At 39.9% G+C, this 16,704-nt stretch overlaps 1 protein-coding gene across 1 annotated transcript; it reads left to right on the top strand.

Moving 5' to 3' along the window:
- Positions 1–225: 225 nt before the first annotated feature.
- gtf3c3 (general transcription factor IIIC, polypeptide 3) lies at positions 226–14,269 on the top strand. The gene is made up of 20 exons (XM_062414440.1): positions 226–320; positions 1,832–1,952; positions 2,169–2,268; positions 3,443–3,771; positions 4,824–4,947; positions 5,109–5,300; positions 5,498–5,663; positions 5,847–5,994; positions 6,178–6,346; positions 8,382–8,482; positions 8,588–8,759; positions 9,792–9,994; positions 10,797–10,898; positions 11,128–11,260; positions 11,802–12,027; positions 12,119–12,173; positions 12,384–12,519; positions 13,194–13,318; positions 13,415–13,567; positions 13,820–14,269. The coding sequence occupies exons 2-20, from the start codon at positions 1,860–1,862 to the stop codon at positions 13,940–13,942; spliced, it is 2,850 nt and encodes a 949-aa protein (XP_062270424.1). The 5' UTR covers positions 226–320; positions 1,832–1,859; the 3' UTR covers positions 13,943–14,269.
- Positions 14,270–16,704: the final 2,435 nt, after the last annotated feature.

The following is a 16,704-nucleotide window of genomic DNA, read 5'->3' on the forward strand; positions in this document are numbered from 1 at the left end:
CAGTCATCAGACGGTCTGGATCATCCAGGACAGTAAAACAGTACATCAGACTTTCCTGATGTGCAGAACAAACTGAGAAAGAACAGTGAAAAGATGCAGGACAAGCGTGATCTGCAGGGATGAAACCACACCCTCCTCCGCCTCCCTCTCCATCCCTCTTCTCTTCTTCTGTCCTTCTTTCTTTGTTACACAGAAGATAAAGCAGAGAAAACACTGACTGTAACAACAGACCACGTCAAGCATGACCCTGTTGAATGCAGGGCATCAGTTGCCACAGTGCCCTGGATCTCTGCAGAATGGAAAATCAGATATGCTTTGACGTAAGTCTCGAATCTGTTCCAGACAAAACAAACATGTCATATTAATTTTTTAATTATGTCCACATGAACTACATTTTGATATAGTCAAATAGTTAGAAGTTAATGACATGTTGTGCAAGATAGTACTGGAAGTGTTCTTCATTAAAATGACTCCTCTCAGTGTTTAGAACTAAATGAACAATGAAGGAATGAATGAACACGTCCAAATTAATCTAAACTTGTGTTGCAGAACTTTTATCAGAAGTTTTCTCTCTTTCCTAACAGAATAATCATCTCACAACCATTAAAATGAATGCCCCTACAGAATAAATTACCAAAATGATTATAAAGTAGTTTAAACCAGCTCCACCCCAACCAGCAAGAGCAGGAAAATGCTCATCTTTTACTGCTAATGGAGTATTTTTACATTGTGGCGTTGTTACTTTTACTCAAGTAAAAAATCTTCTTCCACCACTTCATCACAGTGAAGTAACTGTAAGCAAGTAGGGCAGCAATCAATGATTATTTTCATTATCAATTAATCTGTGGGCTATTTTCACAATTACTTAGTTGTTTGGTCTTTAAAATGTTGAATGTGAAATGTTTCCTAAAGCCCAAGGTGCAACTTAATTTGTTGTCCTAACAGTCCACAGCTCTAAGAAAATGACTCAAAATGAATATTTAATTATCAAAACAGTTGCTGAATAATTTCCATTCCATTGACTGATCAGTTAATCAAATAATCATTGCAGGTCAATGAAGAATGTAAAGTTCTTTTTAATCTTTTTTCGAAATGTAATACTTTTTTGCACAGCAATACAGAAGCACCAATAAAAGTATCAGTAAAGTACCACACTGATAAGGATTATGAATAAGAATCGATTATTTATAAAATACAAATAATACCAATATCTCCTACTTGAGATTTGTGACACTAGTGAAAGTTTAGCAAACAGTCAATGAACGCACAAGTCACATTAAACCTAAATCACCTAACTAACATTTTGACTTTTTTTTCTTTAAAAAATTACACAAAATTGTTGATTAATTCACTAATGCTTGCAATGAGCAACACACAGTTTTGTGTGAATATATAAGTGGATACAGTGTGTTAGCTTTTCCATGTTTGTACGTGTTTAATTTTGCTGTCAGCTTCACGTTTCAGCACTTCCTACATTTCTTCAATGTCAATATTACTGTAATCAATCAGATATCAGGTTCTGATTTATAACAACCCATTAAAATAAACTAATTGAAATTTAACTTAATATGCATTATATTATATAACACTATCTGATAGGCAATAAGTCTATTTAAGTACTCTTCACGATGAGATGACGATATGGTACCATTGTGTGGTCATTCCCTCTTCTCACCACTAGATGTCGACAAAGCGGCTTCATGTTTCTGTTATTTTAATCACGCCAACCCGGAAGTTTTTCCATGTCACGTGACAGTAGTTCACCGTATGTCTGGGTTTATTTGAACTCTTAGCAGACTGTTTGTCATGTCTTCCCTTCTCTTGTGGACAGATAAGCGGTTATAAGCGTGCTGTCAGACATGTCCGGGTTCAGCGCTGAGCTCATTGACTATCTGGAGGGAAGAATAACATTTGAAGAGTTTGATAAGAGGAGAGACGAGAGGAAAGCGAAGGTGAGTCTTTACCTACATATTATGTTGGTGAATTGATGACTTAGCACGTCTTAGCTACACAGTATCTTCTTTTACATCCTCACAGAGTCATAAACTTCAGTTAACCTCACTTCATTTAGTGTCCGTTTTTTTTTTATTAGACAATGAAGTCTGCTCGTTAATGTATTTCTGTTTTGGTCACATGAAGCTGATATGTTCATCCCTCTGTCCTCTCAGGAGTCCTGTCAGGAGTCAGATGTGTTAGTTGAAGATGAGGAAGAGGAGGAGGAGGAGGATGCTCAGCCCTCCACCTCTGCACAGGCACAGGGGATAACAGGTACACTGCTGTCTGTCTCACACTGCATGTGGACTATTGTCTACTGTGCTGAACAAGAGTGTAGAGTTGATTTTAGAAGTAGGGAACACAGTGATTAAATCTACTTAGACCCAATAATGGGATCACTCTCCTTTAATAAGTATTCTTCAGACATTATGTCATGTTACAGTATTACATAAACTGCCCAGTCTCATCAGGTTTTTGAGCAGCATCATAACACTTCCATTAACACATAATAGCTGCTTCAGTCATTACCAGAGGACTGCAGTTATGAGCTTATGAGCACTTTGAACTAACCCCAAGCGCACACACACACACACACACACACACCACTATCTAGATTAGTTATAAAAGCATTGGAACACTAGAAGAATACAGCATAACACAAGGCTAACAATACCAATAAACATCCATATAACCCCCAAAACTCATCAAATAACAAGTGAATTAAGAGCAAAAGAGCTGATATATCATACATCTTACAATGTTATCAAACATATTGTTGTAAAAATTATATTGGAAATCAAAAAGGAAAAAAGGTCAACTAAGGACAAAAGTGTCACGTATCAAAAACTGTGCAATACATTTTTTTAAGTCTGTCTTAACAGTCAGGTGTCTGTTATCTGAAGCTAATATGAAGCTTCAGTCGTCCAAATGAGTCAAATCAAGTCTTTTATGTTTCAACATTACAGTGTTTTTTTTAGAGCCAAAGTATTTTTTTTACTATACTTCCACCACAGCTCAACAGGGAAACACTAAGAGGGAATTTGATGCTAAAAAGACTGTAAATGTGTCAGATATCACTTGATATGACTAACTCACACTGATGAAGCTCAATAGAAGCTGATCATCTACTTTTAAATGACTGTGTGGAAACACTGTGGATACAGTCCTCCATCACTTCCATTGAAAGCACATTTGAAAGAGATCTTTTAATAATCAGTATGAACAGGAGGAATGATTACAGAGAGGAAAACCTCTTTCACTCTTCATATGGACACCTGACTGTTGTTTAAAGACACACTTAGAAACATTGTGAAGCTGTCCTTTAATCGATTGATCTAGAAAATAAGTGGCAGACTATACTGCAAATAACAAGCAGGAAAATAAATATGATGACATGAAAACACTGTTGATGCATTTCATGACTCACTCAACTCTTCTCTCCCCTCAGAGGAGGGAGTCAGCCCGGGGGTCCAGCTGGCCTTCGCCTCAATGCTGGGAGAAACCCCAGACCCCCTGTCTTCAGAGGAAGAGGAGGAGGAGGTAGAGGAGGACAGCTTGAGCTACGCAGACGATGAAAACGATGAGGATTACAAGGTGGAGGAGGAAGAGGAGGAGGAGAAGAAGAAGAAGCAGCAGCGGGGAAAGGCAAAGCTGGATCTGTCAGAAAAGACACAGAAGGGAGGAGAGGGAGAAGAGCAGGAGGCTGAGGACATGACGGTGGGAGACGTGTTCGCGCTGGAGATGGAGCTGAACCGAGAGAACAAGAAGATGATGAAGGTGAGGAAGACAAGGACACAGAAATGCTGTTTAAACACAATAATACATGCAGCCTGTTTAAAAAAAACTCCTCTTAAACTACATTTAGTTTCACATGTTCTATTCAGCTGCTGCACAATCCTGCTCACTCTCATTATTAACATGTAATCTCCAATAACTCTGATAGGAATGTTCCATCAGTGTGACTAATCACAGTATGAGAAATATGAGAGGATTATTCTGAGAATCATAGTTTTATTTAATAAACAGAATGATAAAGCATAGACTTAATTCAGAGTCACACTGAGTAATATTTAAATGTGAGGTCAGACATCACTGTTCAGAGAAATGTGTGATTGTGCATGAAAGCCTGATGTTAGTGAGGACAGTCTCCTGATATGAACCTCTGTAAATCCCTGTACTGCACTTTGATATGAGCTGTAACACTGAGAGGATGAAGCTGCTGCAGGAGTGATGAAGAGGAGCAGACAAAGTCAGGGTTTGTTGACGAACAGCTGCCAGCGAGCAGGTCATGTTCCACAGCTGCATTATCGATTAGTTGCCAATGATTAAATGAATCTCCAGCTGTTGTAATAATCCAAATGATCTGATTCCAGCTCAGCCTGTCATGATAACTACTTTTATTGGACGATATATTGTCTCAGAAATAATCGAGATAAACAATACTCTTGTCAATTGAGGATCATTTTATACCACTGATATAATGATAATATAATAGCATAATAATGCATGGGAGGTGGGGGTTGGGATTGTAGAGTGGGAGCTACACTTATGTGACAGCACAGACTGCCATTATGGGCCAAGACAGTAATAGAGTTATTTACTTTTTAAGGCAATATCATTCATTTTTAACAATTTTCGGACATTTTTATGGACCAAACAACTAATCAACTAATCAAAAAACATAATCAACAGATTAATCGATAATTAAAATAACTGTTAGTTGCAGCCCTTTTAAGTTCCAGAGTGTTACCATAGTAACTGACCCCGAGTTAAAGTCTCTGTTTATGGAAACTGTAAACCTGTGTGTGTGTGTGTGTGTGTGGGGACAGGAGCGGCGTAACCGCAGCAAGCTGCCCCGGGCTCTGAGAGGTCTGATGGGAGAGGCCAACATCCGTTACGCTAGAGGAGACAAAGAGGACGCCATCATGATGTGTATGGAGATCATCAGACAGGGTGAGTGTGTGTTTGAATCCCACAAACCTCCTGCAGCTGATTCATCTTATGACCAAAAAGTATATTGGTATATGGTTTTTTTTTTTATATCTTGGCATCTTATCTACACATTCCTTTTAAGTCTAAAAAACATGATGAATGTCCTCTCTCCTCTCCTGCAGCTCCTCTGGCCTATGAGCCTTTCTCCACACTGGCTATGATCTATGAGGATGATGAGGACATGGACAAAGCGCTGCAGTTCGGTCTGATCGCTGCCCACCTGAACCCCTCAGACTCTGAGGAGTGGGTCAGACTAGCAGAAATGTCTCTGGAGCAGGACAACATCCGGCAGGCCATCGTCTGCTACACCAAGGGTCAGTCTGACACTCTGCTTATTTAACAGGAGTTTTAATGGCAAAGACCACACAGATGGTGCATTGTGGGAATGTGGCCCGATTTTAGATTGGCATTAAAAATATGTTTAAAAGAAGAAAAGTCAATAAGACTATAAGATCTATTATCAGTCATAGTTTAAGGCTCAAGATGTTGATGTGTGATTTCACTCCTGCAGCCATCAAGTACAACCCCACCAACGTGCGCTACCTGTGGGAGCGCTCCAGCCTCCACATGCGCGTGGGCGAGCACAAACAGTGCATGGACGGCTACCGCAGGATCCTCGCACTGCTGCCACTGGAGGATGGAGAGCACTTCATGCAGCTGTCCAAGGACATGGCCAAGTACTGACACACACTCACACACACTCACACACAGCATATATACTGTACATTATACCGTGTTCATTTAAGATTATGCTTAAGAAAGAAAAAGCAGTATTTTGTTATAAAGATTGTCCCCATAAGTACTCATATTTGTGTGTGTGTGTGTGTGTGTGTGTGTGTGTGTGTGTGTGTCCTGTGTAGGAGTTACTATGAGAGTAATGACTTGCCCTCAGCACTGGGTGTGATAGAGGATGCTCTGTCGCGACACCCAAGCCTGGTCAGTGATGATGTCATCAACATGGCAGCTGAGCTCTATATCGCCAACCGTCAGTACAACAAGGCCTTACAGGTATACTTGTGTGTGTGTGTGTGTGTGTGTGTGTGTGTGTGTGTGTGTGTGTGTGTGTGTGTGTGTGTGTGTGTGTGTGTGTGTGTGTGTGTGCGCGCACGCTGGTGTCAGTTAGAGAGAACAGAGACATGTGGTGTCTTCATGAATGCATACTTAACGTGTGTGTGTGTGTGTGTTTTCCAGGTCTTGGTTAAGTTTGCAGGTGTAGTTTTGGTGAGGGGGGAAACCAAACCAGACTCCACAGTTCTGCCGAAAGAAGAGAAAGTGTCAGAGAAGACGACGGAGGAGGAGGAGAAGAATGAAGAAGGAGCAAAGTCAAAGACTGTAGAGGAAACGGCAGCAGAAGAAAACGGTGAGTCTCTGTTTACAAAAAACATCAGGTATATTTTTCTCATCTCTGACCTCACTATAAGTTCTTGCTGAAATGATTCTGTGTCTAATATGAGTGAAATACTGATGTTTTTTAAGGTCTTGTGTGGCCTGTATCACTAAGTGACATTAATAGATGAGTCAGTAATCTTTGGGTTTAAAGTTTTCTCTGGTTTTCCTGAAGCTGGCTGACTTATATACATCACCATGGTAACCTGTGCTGAACAGTTAATCTGTGTGGGAATGTGTTCAGTTCAGAAGATCACACCTAAGCCTGTCACCTGACCAATCAGCTCACTGGAAAAGTCCCTGCAGTCATCATCCTGACATGGAAGTACTACATTTATAATAAAGTGACAAATAATGAAGAACATTAAAGACATGTTATAGATCAGTGGGATTACCCGGGTGTTATCTACAGTAGATCAGAGATGGTACAATTAATATTTATATATCTCTGATATTTTCAGGAGCATTCAGTCTTACTTTCAAATGACATAAAACCAACAAAAACACAAAAAATGTACATTTGAACAAACCTGACGCTGCTTTTAAAACTATTTTTGAATTGCTCATCTTGCCAACCCTGTAAAGATCATGTTTGTAGCTGGAGTATCAAACCCAGAGATAGCTTGACATCCTGCTTCATGATACCAGTCATCCAGGATCACTGATGTTAGGCCCAGTGAAGGCAGACACAACCAGGAGAAAGTGAACTAGCTTTATGATACAGACCTGTAGTATCTAGTATCTAGTATCCAGTATACTGATGGTTTCTAAAATAACTGTAGCTGGTGTGTTGATGTAGGCTGTCTGTATCATGGGGGACCACTCAGGAGCTGAAAACACTCTGAGGTGTAATGAATTTATAATTTTTATTGCCATGAGGGACGTTAGAAGATTGTCTTTACTAATCTCAGGAGACATATGACTTGAAAAGCACTGACACTAAAACACAGCTGCTCATTCATTAGAACATGATAAAAAGGCTCCTTTTAGAAACCCTTTCACTGTGATGACATGTTAACATTTTGAACTGAAGTCCCTTTTTTTCCTGCTGTGTCTCTGCTGCATTGTGTAACTGTCTCTAATGTGTCAGCACTACATAACACAGTCAAATGAATTGTGCACAGACTGTACAAAGTGTAAGAAAATGACTTACTGTTCTCCAGTTACAAAATTAGCTCATGCTGGCAGACATGTCTGTGCTCTTTACTGTGCAGTCACACTTCACTGTGGATTTCACAAGTTGAGAAAAAAACACTCTCTTTAAATCATGTCTGGTCTTTATTAGGCAAGAAAATGGGAAGTAAAGTTGTTCCTAAATGTCATTCTGGTCATTTTAATCTCATACAGAGGCAATGCAAAGTGCCTTACACACACACACACACACACACACACACACAATCAATTTAAATCATAAATGTGTAATAAACTAGAAGCATGTTATATAGTATATTCAAGGGCCAGGACATTTAGTGCTTTGTAGACTGGGACTTTTTTTTACGTTTTCTGAACATTTTTATCATTCCTATTTTTTTGCGTGCATTGGTCTCAATTATTGTCTAACTTGTTCTTTTTTATTCTTTTTTTGTATGCTGTCACTTGCTCAGTCTTATTATCAGCTTGTCAATCAACTAACTGTAAAGTACTTTGAACTACACTAGCCTGTATGAAAGGTGCTATATAAATAAAGTTTGATTGATTCATTGATTGAACAGAAGGGGAGAATGGAGTCTTGTGGGACTCCATACAGTCTATCTTATCTAATAGAGATGAAATGCACAGGAACATATTTGCCATTGGTTCTTTATTAGTAGATCCTTGATAATCTTTAAAAAAAGAGGAAAATGTAGAAAACCATCCTTCAACAAAGTGAAATAAATGAAAATCATTTCCTTCATGCCTTAGCTTTGAATTTCCTCAATATGATCACACTCCCTTCCTTCCCAACAGAGACTGTGTTATTTTTGGAGCATAGTGATGGTTACTGTTTGTGTGTGTGTGTGTGTGTCCAGGTGAAATTAAGGATGTAGAGGTACCAGACAGCGTCCCAGTGGACCTGAAGGCCAAGCTCATTGTCTGCCTCGTACACCTGCATGTCAACACTCCCCTGGAGGTAATTTAACATAAAAACCCAAGAATCATCATTTCTAGCAAATCATTTTTCCCTTTTTTGGAGACTGAACATGGCAGTATATATGACTGTGCTATCCTCTCACAGGGCCTGGTGTCAACAATGACAGAGCAGAGTCCAGAGGAGATCGGGGACTTGTACCTGGATGTAGGTGAAGCCTACCTGGAGCAGGGAGAGTACCTGTGTGCTCTGCCTCTGCTGTCTGCACTCGTCGTATCAGAGAAGTACAACCTGGCTGTGGTCTGGCTCCGACACGCAGGTAAGATAACACAGTGAAATAATTACACAATTAATTGATGAGCTGACTGACAGAAAATTAATTAGCAACTATTCTGATATTTGATTAACAGTTTTAATTTATGATTCTTATTAAATGTGTATAACTGTGTGAATGTGTTCAGGGTATTACTGCTTCTGCCTCTCAGTGAAACTCTATTGAAGATACAAGACCATTTATTTTAAACATTTCATTGACTAAGAAATGAATTGATTCATACAAAAACTAATCATGAGAATGAATGATAATGAAAATAGTAATTAGTTGCAGCTTCTCTCAGTGTTGTGTTCTTCCCAGCAGTCCTGCTGTAATATACATGCAGGTAACTTGTGCTTTGCCTTGACTCAGCACTGAATAGGAGATGACTGCCACAGCGTAGACTACACTACAACTACATGTGTACACACCATACCCATACATGTTTTATTTCATGGGTCCAGTTGTAGTGATGATAAATGACCAGACCTTAGAAAAACTCACAGCAACATGTAGCCCTGTTACCTCAGCACACAGTGTGTTATGCCGCAATTAGAATCCTGGGGTAAAGTAGAAAGAGCTCATATCATAGATGAGACTTAATGAGTAATATCATCAGTCTTCCAATGATTTAATGTCTGCAAAACTTTTTTTTCCCCCTTTTGGTAGTTTCCCATTTTCATCAAATTAATACACAAATAAAAACCCACACCAAGGCTGTACTCATATACTGATTTTGTAGCAAGAAATAATGACATTCTTAGGAAAGCATGAACATTTTAAAAGAAACAGTAAAGTGTAAATGTGAACCACAGTGTTGCTCAGACAGATTGAGGGAGTCGTGACTAGAATTTCCCCTTAAATAAGAGGCAAACCTCCAGGAGCTTGCATCCACCAAAAAAAACTGTAAATAAATTGTAAATTGTGTGAAACTTCTCAGCTAAGGTGCAAAAGAGGATTTGGACTAACGCTTGAGTTTGCCTCTTAGCAATCACTGTTACATAAAGTCTGCCTGCTTTCATTATTTGTCTCTCACAGAGTGTCTGAAGGCACTGGGCCACATGGAGGAAGCAGCACAAAGCTTCACTAAGGTGGTGGAGATGGCTCCGCAGCACCTGGAGGCCCGGCTGTCCCTGGCCACCCTGCAGCAGCAGCTGGGCAGACCAGATTGCGCCCTGAAGGCCCTGGAGTCCATGTACGACAGTGACACACTGGCACAAGACTCATCAGCTGCACAAAAGGCAAGAGCCTGTGTTTCTGTCTGATAATGGAATTTCTAAAATAGAAAAGATTTTTAGGAGGAAAAGTAACCAACAATAACAGGTCTTTTTCCCAGCAGACCTTTTGACTTATCATAGCAGGAAAAGCACAGGTGTTACTAATAACATGAACAATGGCTTTGATCTATTCAAGTGTCTCAATAAGCCATGACCGTGTGACAGTGAGCCAGCATGCACATTACCAGGACCTTGAAGCTGATGATTTCAGTCTTTATTAACAATGATTTACTGTATGTACACGTGAGCTTTTCCTGCTGTAACATATCAATATGGCTTTCCCTGATAAATGTCTGTGACACAGTCTATATGTGCCAAAAAAAGGAAAAAACACGAATATTTAGATGATAAAAATATGAATGTTAAGCAAAAGTGTTGAGATCAAAATGTATAATCTCAGAACTGTGTGTTTTAATTTTAGACTTAGTAGTATTTTTATGATTTTTTTTTTCTTCTCCTGGCAGGAATGTGCTTCCGTACATATATGATGAATAATAGAGTTCTAACTTAGTTTTAATGTCAACAGTCTTGTACCTTTTTAACATTTTATCAAAGACCACATGTGTTAATATTTTATACTGATGACTTAACTTGGAGAGTTTAACGTTGAACTTTTAGAGGTGCACCAACTCTGACTTATGTAACATTTTCTGTGTGGAAAAAGGAATGATGTGACTAGCTGCTCCTTCTTTACAAACTCTTTATTAAACACTTTTGTCGTGTTTATGCTTGCATCCTCACATCTGTATACACACTGTGGTTGCAGGAGTTAAAGCTGCTGCTGCATCGCTCCACACTGCTCAAGACTCAGGGACAAATCCAGCACTACCTGGATGCTATGATCACTATGATCTCCATGCTGCTCAAGGTAACACACTAACACACTCACTCAATGTTTTTTCTTTCCTGTCTCAACAGCAGCTTTCATCCCCAATGTTAGACCTTGTATAGACAGGGAAGGTGAAACTGACATGATGCAACTGTATCACTGTTACTGAAATATGCAGAGTCATAGTAAAGACAGAAAAACATGTATCTTTTCTTACACGCACTTGTTTCACTGCATCTGATGAATGATTCAAACGTGTGTGTCTAAGGTGGCCATGCAGCGCGCTAAGGTGTGTGTGTGCTCTATATCTGTGTCGGGGGAGCAACACCTGAGGCTGGTGAAGACCAAAGACATGCTGCCTGAGATCGCTGACCAGGAAGCTGCCTATCTGGATAACACAGGTATGTAGTTGACGTGTGTGTGTGTTCATACCTAGTAACCTGGCTGTTATACAGAGGGCCGCAGTTGGCAGGAACAGCTACGAGCAGAGCAGTTGGCCAGATATTTTTCACTGTCAGCATTTATTAGCAGTTCCCATATGTGGAGAAAGAGTTGTTAAATGTACCTATAAAATACTATAGTTTAAACTCTACATGCTATAGCTCATGCATTATGACTAAAGCCTACCATATGTTTTCAGATAGATTTCTATGGTTATCAGTAATGTTACTGCAGTATAAGAACATTCTGATCTGCATCCAAAAGCTGCATTTATAGGCAGTTCCACCTGGAAGTCTAACAATAATAAACATGTGGAGCGTAGATGGTAAAGTTTTTGTTGCTATGACATCATCTTTTCTCAGCTGGAGTTCTTCATACCTGAGAACCACATTAAGTGTTTAGGGTCATTTTCAGCAAAGTGAATTCTACAATGAATGTTTAAACTTACTCCAATTTGAAATGAATGAATATGATGATATATAATTTGGTGTGTTTGTTCAGGTAAGACAAACGTCCTGTCCAGAGAGGACTGGTGGCAGCTGCTGGTGAGCTGCCTGCTCACACTGTGCGAGGTGGAGCGCTACAAAGAAGCCGAGCTGCTGGTGGAGTCAGCCATGGAGTTCTACTCCTTCTACGACAACAAGCCCAGGAGGAAGGAGCTGGAGTTCTTCGGCCTGTCCGCAACCATCCTGGACCACAACCACTACAAGGCCTACAACTACATCAGGTAGATCGAGGTCCATCATGTTATTACTTTATGACAGTTATTTAAAAGTAAACTGTAAATGAGCTGCTGTTTGTTTTTCTGTGTTTGACAGATTGATGCTGATGGAGAATGTGGATCGACCTCAGCTTTGGAATATTTTCAACCAGGTGTGCAAAAATATACCTCATCATATCTGTTATCATAAAGCAACAAGTCAGAAAAGAAATTCACTGCCCTCGTATTGTGTAATAATATACCACATTAAAGTTCTGAAGACCAAATCTCTGTTCCAAAAGAGAACAGAGTGTGTGTTCCTGTGCATGTTCCTGTTTTCATGGACATATAAGAACATCTGAGAGTTTTTTTCCCCCCCTCAGCTGACGATAACGTCCCAGCACCAGCGTCACCACCGCTTCTGTCTGCGTCTGCTGTTAAAACATCCCGACAACCACGCCCTGTGTGTCCTCTGTGGACACAACGCCATGGTGTCAGGAAGCTTCAAACACGCTCTGGGTACAAAACACACACACACACACACTACTGAACACACTGGATGTTACACATGTTTAAACTAATTAGGAACAAATGGTTTGATTTGATTTGACAACACAAGTTAATGTTGGGTGTTCTAGCAGTGTGTGATTATTATTTGTGACATCATAACTAGTTAGCAGCCAATCATTGTCCAGTATGCAGATGTGATATAGAAACATGAAGCCTGCAGTGCACATACATTGAATTTTGAGACATTTTGAAATGAAATGAAAGATGATAAAGTGTTTTAATGTATGGATTCATAATAACATCATTGGGAGTAACCCCAGCAACACTAAGAGAGAAGTCTCTTCCCAGCCATCCCTCATATACCTAATAATACTTTTTAAAAGATGAATGTAGTTCATTAAATCTCATTTAATATGAGAGCGTGGATGGTTGGATTTCTAATTTAAGAGAACCAGCCGTCTAGCTATTAAAGGAAAGAGCATCATTAAGAAGACTGAAGAGTTTCATGTCTTTGTTGGAGGAAGGTTAAAAAGTATAACTAGTGGACACGAGTTGATTACTGATCACTATTGATAAGGAATTAAATATAGATATCCAGACAGCAAGTATAGTATGTAGCAGTGAATGTGACGCCTGCTTACATCTATACACATGCTTCTGTCTAACATCTTATATATCTTCAGGTCAGTATGTTCAGGCCTTTAAGACTCACCCTAACAGCCCGCTCCAAAGCCTGTGTGTGGGTCTCACCTTCTTCCACATGGCGTCTCAGAAGTATGTAGCCAAACGTCATACACTGGTGCTGCAGGTACAGTGTGTTTATGATACACCTTCTTTCACTTTTTAATTACATCCAGCTGTCTGTTGTTTTTTTTTTTTAATGCTGTTTTCTTTTTGTTTTCAGGGTTTCTCCTTCCTGTGGCGCTATCTGGAGCTACGTGGAGAATGTCAGGAGAGTATGTACAACCTGGGCAGAGCGCTGCACCAGATGGGCCTCACACATTTGGCCATACATTATTACCAGAAGGCTCTTACACTGCCCGCACAGAAACTGGAGGTGGGTAAACGCATAACAGCACAGATCGGTTCACTCTGTGTTGTTTGGGAGATCGGCCCGCTGTGACACAATCACTTTAAATTTAGAAACGTCTCCCTCACTTTTTATTTAGGACATTAGATAAATGGACCTACATCTAAAAACTCTCTCTCATGCCAGTTTCGCTGCAGACAATTCTCTCCAGTGGACCAATAATAGCAGCCTTTATGAGAACTTTTCCTCTTTTTTTTCCCACCCCCTTCATCCCTGCAGGGTATCGATGACGATCAGGTGGATCTGAGGAGGGAGATCGCCTTCAACCTCTCCCTCATCTACCAGGCCAGCGGGAACCTGGAGATGGCCCACCAGCTCATCAACACACACTGCGTCATCTGAAAATGAAGCTTTGCCAAGTGATGCTCATTATGAGTTTGAGACTCAGATTCAGTTTTAATACTTTTACAGTGCAGTAACTGTACTGTAAAAATATAAAGGATTGCAGAATGTATCTGTAACAATAAATACATGGATAAATATTTGATGAATAAATAAAAAAAAGCTTAAATGAATATAAAAATAGGTTAATTAATGGATGTTGGTAATTAGCAAATAAATAAAGGTATTTCATGTATTTATAAATCTGTATAAATCTACATTTATATCTGTAGTTTTGCATTTACATTTTTAATTTCTAACCTTATTTATGTATGTATGTTAATGAGGCAGTTGGGGAAATGTAAGAGTGGAAGTGAAAATGTAGAATTACAGAAATAAATGTAAAAAAAACAACAAATAAGAAATAGAAATAATATAAGAATAAAAAATAGTATTGATTTATTTCTAAATGAAATACCAACATGTATTTATTCTGAATTTAATTACTTGTCTATGTATTCATTTAAGCTTTTATTTATGAATTGTTTAACTTATTAATTAAATTATAGTTTTATTTATGTATTTATTTCAGCAGTTACATCCTGCAGGCATGTCCAAACTATTCCATAAAGAGTGGAGTGACTGCAGGTTTTTGTTCCAACCAATTAAGCACACCTGACTCCACCAATCAGTGATGAGCTGATTAAATGCAGCTGTGAATGGAATGAAAACTTGCAGCTACATGAACCTTAATGGAGCAGTTTGAACTGAACACCTCTGTCTTAAGGTATAAAAATAGTTCAGTTTTCTAAATGACACGTTTTCATTCTAGTTTGTTTGTATATGTATATTTTTTATAATAAAAAAATAAGCCTGATGTGTTTGATCCTCTGATTTTTTTTTTTTCACAGTAATGACACAAAGATGGATGGACAGACCTCTTTTGTTGTTGCAGGGATTAAGGCGTTGGGATTATATACCAAATCCCTCCATCTTTCCTATCCTAACCGTCTGCTTCCATCATCTTTCCTCCCTAGGTCAGTGCACTGCATCCAGGCCAGAGCATCTCACGCATTTTCATGTCACAAACCCTCTAAATAGACGCAGCCACTAACTCTTTTGGATGAGATTTAATCTCTGGATGCCCTTAAACTGCAGCCTTGTCTACACGTGAAACCTGTGATTAAAACAATAATCCTCATATGCGCTCTAATTCAGCAAATAAATCAGACTTTAATTTTGCCGGTGACCTGTTGGAGCCCCTTCAGCGACCTCTTGGAGGCCCACGAACCTCAGCTTAGACACACGTGATGCACAAATGATGGGGTAGGAGGCGTTAAATCAGTTGTTTTGACGCCGAGCACGGTCAGTATGGACTCTCACAATAAGGCCTGGGATTTAATGAAAAAAAAAAGTTCCTAAGGAGCACTTTTAATGGAAATGTGCAGTTTTAATGGGAGGTGTTTGATCATCGTGACTCCAGCGTGGAGGAGCATGGAGGAGTGGAAGCACAACGGGAATAAAGTGTGTGAAGCAGCGGAAACGGGGAGGCGGATGTGAGGGTCCTGCTAAATAAATAAGATATGAACGCGTTTTTCTACCCAGCCTGGCAACATCACGGAGGAGACACATACTTGACAGCTATGATTTAGTAATAAATAGTGGACGCTGTTTTTTCTGCACACGAAGCTTTCTCTTTGACTCGCGGTTGGACTACCGAGAGACAGCGGCGCTGCGCCCCGGCTCTGGAGCGCTCGGATCCCGCTTGGATGCCGATGAAGGGTCGGTGGAGCCTGGGCCGTGCGGGTATGGAGCTCCGTCGTCCATGATTAAGCGACTTGTTCGGGGCTTTTTTTTTGGCATGTCGGAGCGGATATCAACGTTTAAATCGCCAAAGCAAAGGTAAGTGAAGTGTGTGAGCTGTATGTGGTTAGACATTATTAGACAGGTTTATTCAGAGCAGCAGGGGTTGCTTTGATGTTAGAGGTGTCAGTCTGATTTGATGCCATCGAGCCATTAATTGACGTTTTCTATACGCGCAACGTATTTGATCACGTTGGGGTTTTTTTTTTAACACTCATCAATGTGTCTGCTGGATGCCTGTGACTGGGCTGGTATTGTGTGCTGATGAAGTAATGCTTTGATGTGCTTCACTGGCAGCAACAGTAACAAATAAAGGCCTAATAGAACCCACAACAAAGCCTAAAGAAATCTTTATCCAAGCAGCGTCAAGTGTTGCTGTCAAAATGAATAGAGGCTTTAGCCAAAAAGAGAAAAGCCACCAGTGATTTGCACCTGCACACACCCGCGTGCACGCGCACGCACGCACGCACAGAGTCAGTGAATGTGAGTAAATGAGAGCACAGCTGTAATGTGCTCACACAAGCAGATCAATCCCAGAATAACAGGACAGCTCATCTACTCCTATTTCCTCCCGTACAGCATCATCTGGGATGTGACCCTGATTGTAATCTGTACATAATCAACTCCAGTAAAGCTGAGGTTACATTTCTCATCACATTGATTGACAGGTCATCTGTGCGGTTCATTGTGTTTACCTCAAATCTCTGTTTAACAATGAAGATGTGGTTTTCTGTAGCATGCACCACTGTTTCACCTGCAGATGTGTGATAAGAAAACAATGAGAACGTGATCTGATATGACTGAACAACAACATATTTAGAAGTTGAAGTATGTTTACATTGTATGAACAAGAAGACTCATACAGGATGAATATCATTTATCCTTTCCTCCAAGGCTTTAGAGCTGGTTGGGTTTCCTCA

The sequence above is a fragment of the Scomber scombrus genome, chromosome 24, assembly GCF_963691925.1.
Source record: "Scomber scombrus chromosome 24, fScoSco1.1, whole genome shotgun sequence".
NCBI classification, from domain to species: domain Eukaryota; kingdom Metazoa; phylum Chordata; class Actinopteri; order Scombriformes; family Scombridae; genus Scomber; species Scomber scombrus.

Bases quoted from the DNA above. Each gene is read 5' to 3' on its own strand.
- gtf3c3 (XM_062414440.1), top strand. From the start codon at position 1,860: ATGTCCGGGTTCAGCGCTGAGCTCATTGACTATCTGGAGGGAAGAATA. The intron at 3,772-4,823 runs GTGAGGAAGACA...GTGTGGGGACAG, and splicing joins AGAACAAGAAGATGATGAAG to GAGCGGCGTAACCGCAGCAA. The intron at 9,995-10,796 runs GCAAGAGCCTGT...CTGTGGTTGCAG, and splicing joins ACTCATCAGCTGCACAAAAG to GAGTTAAAGCTGCTGCTGCA.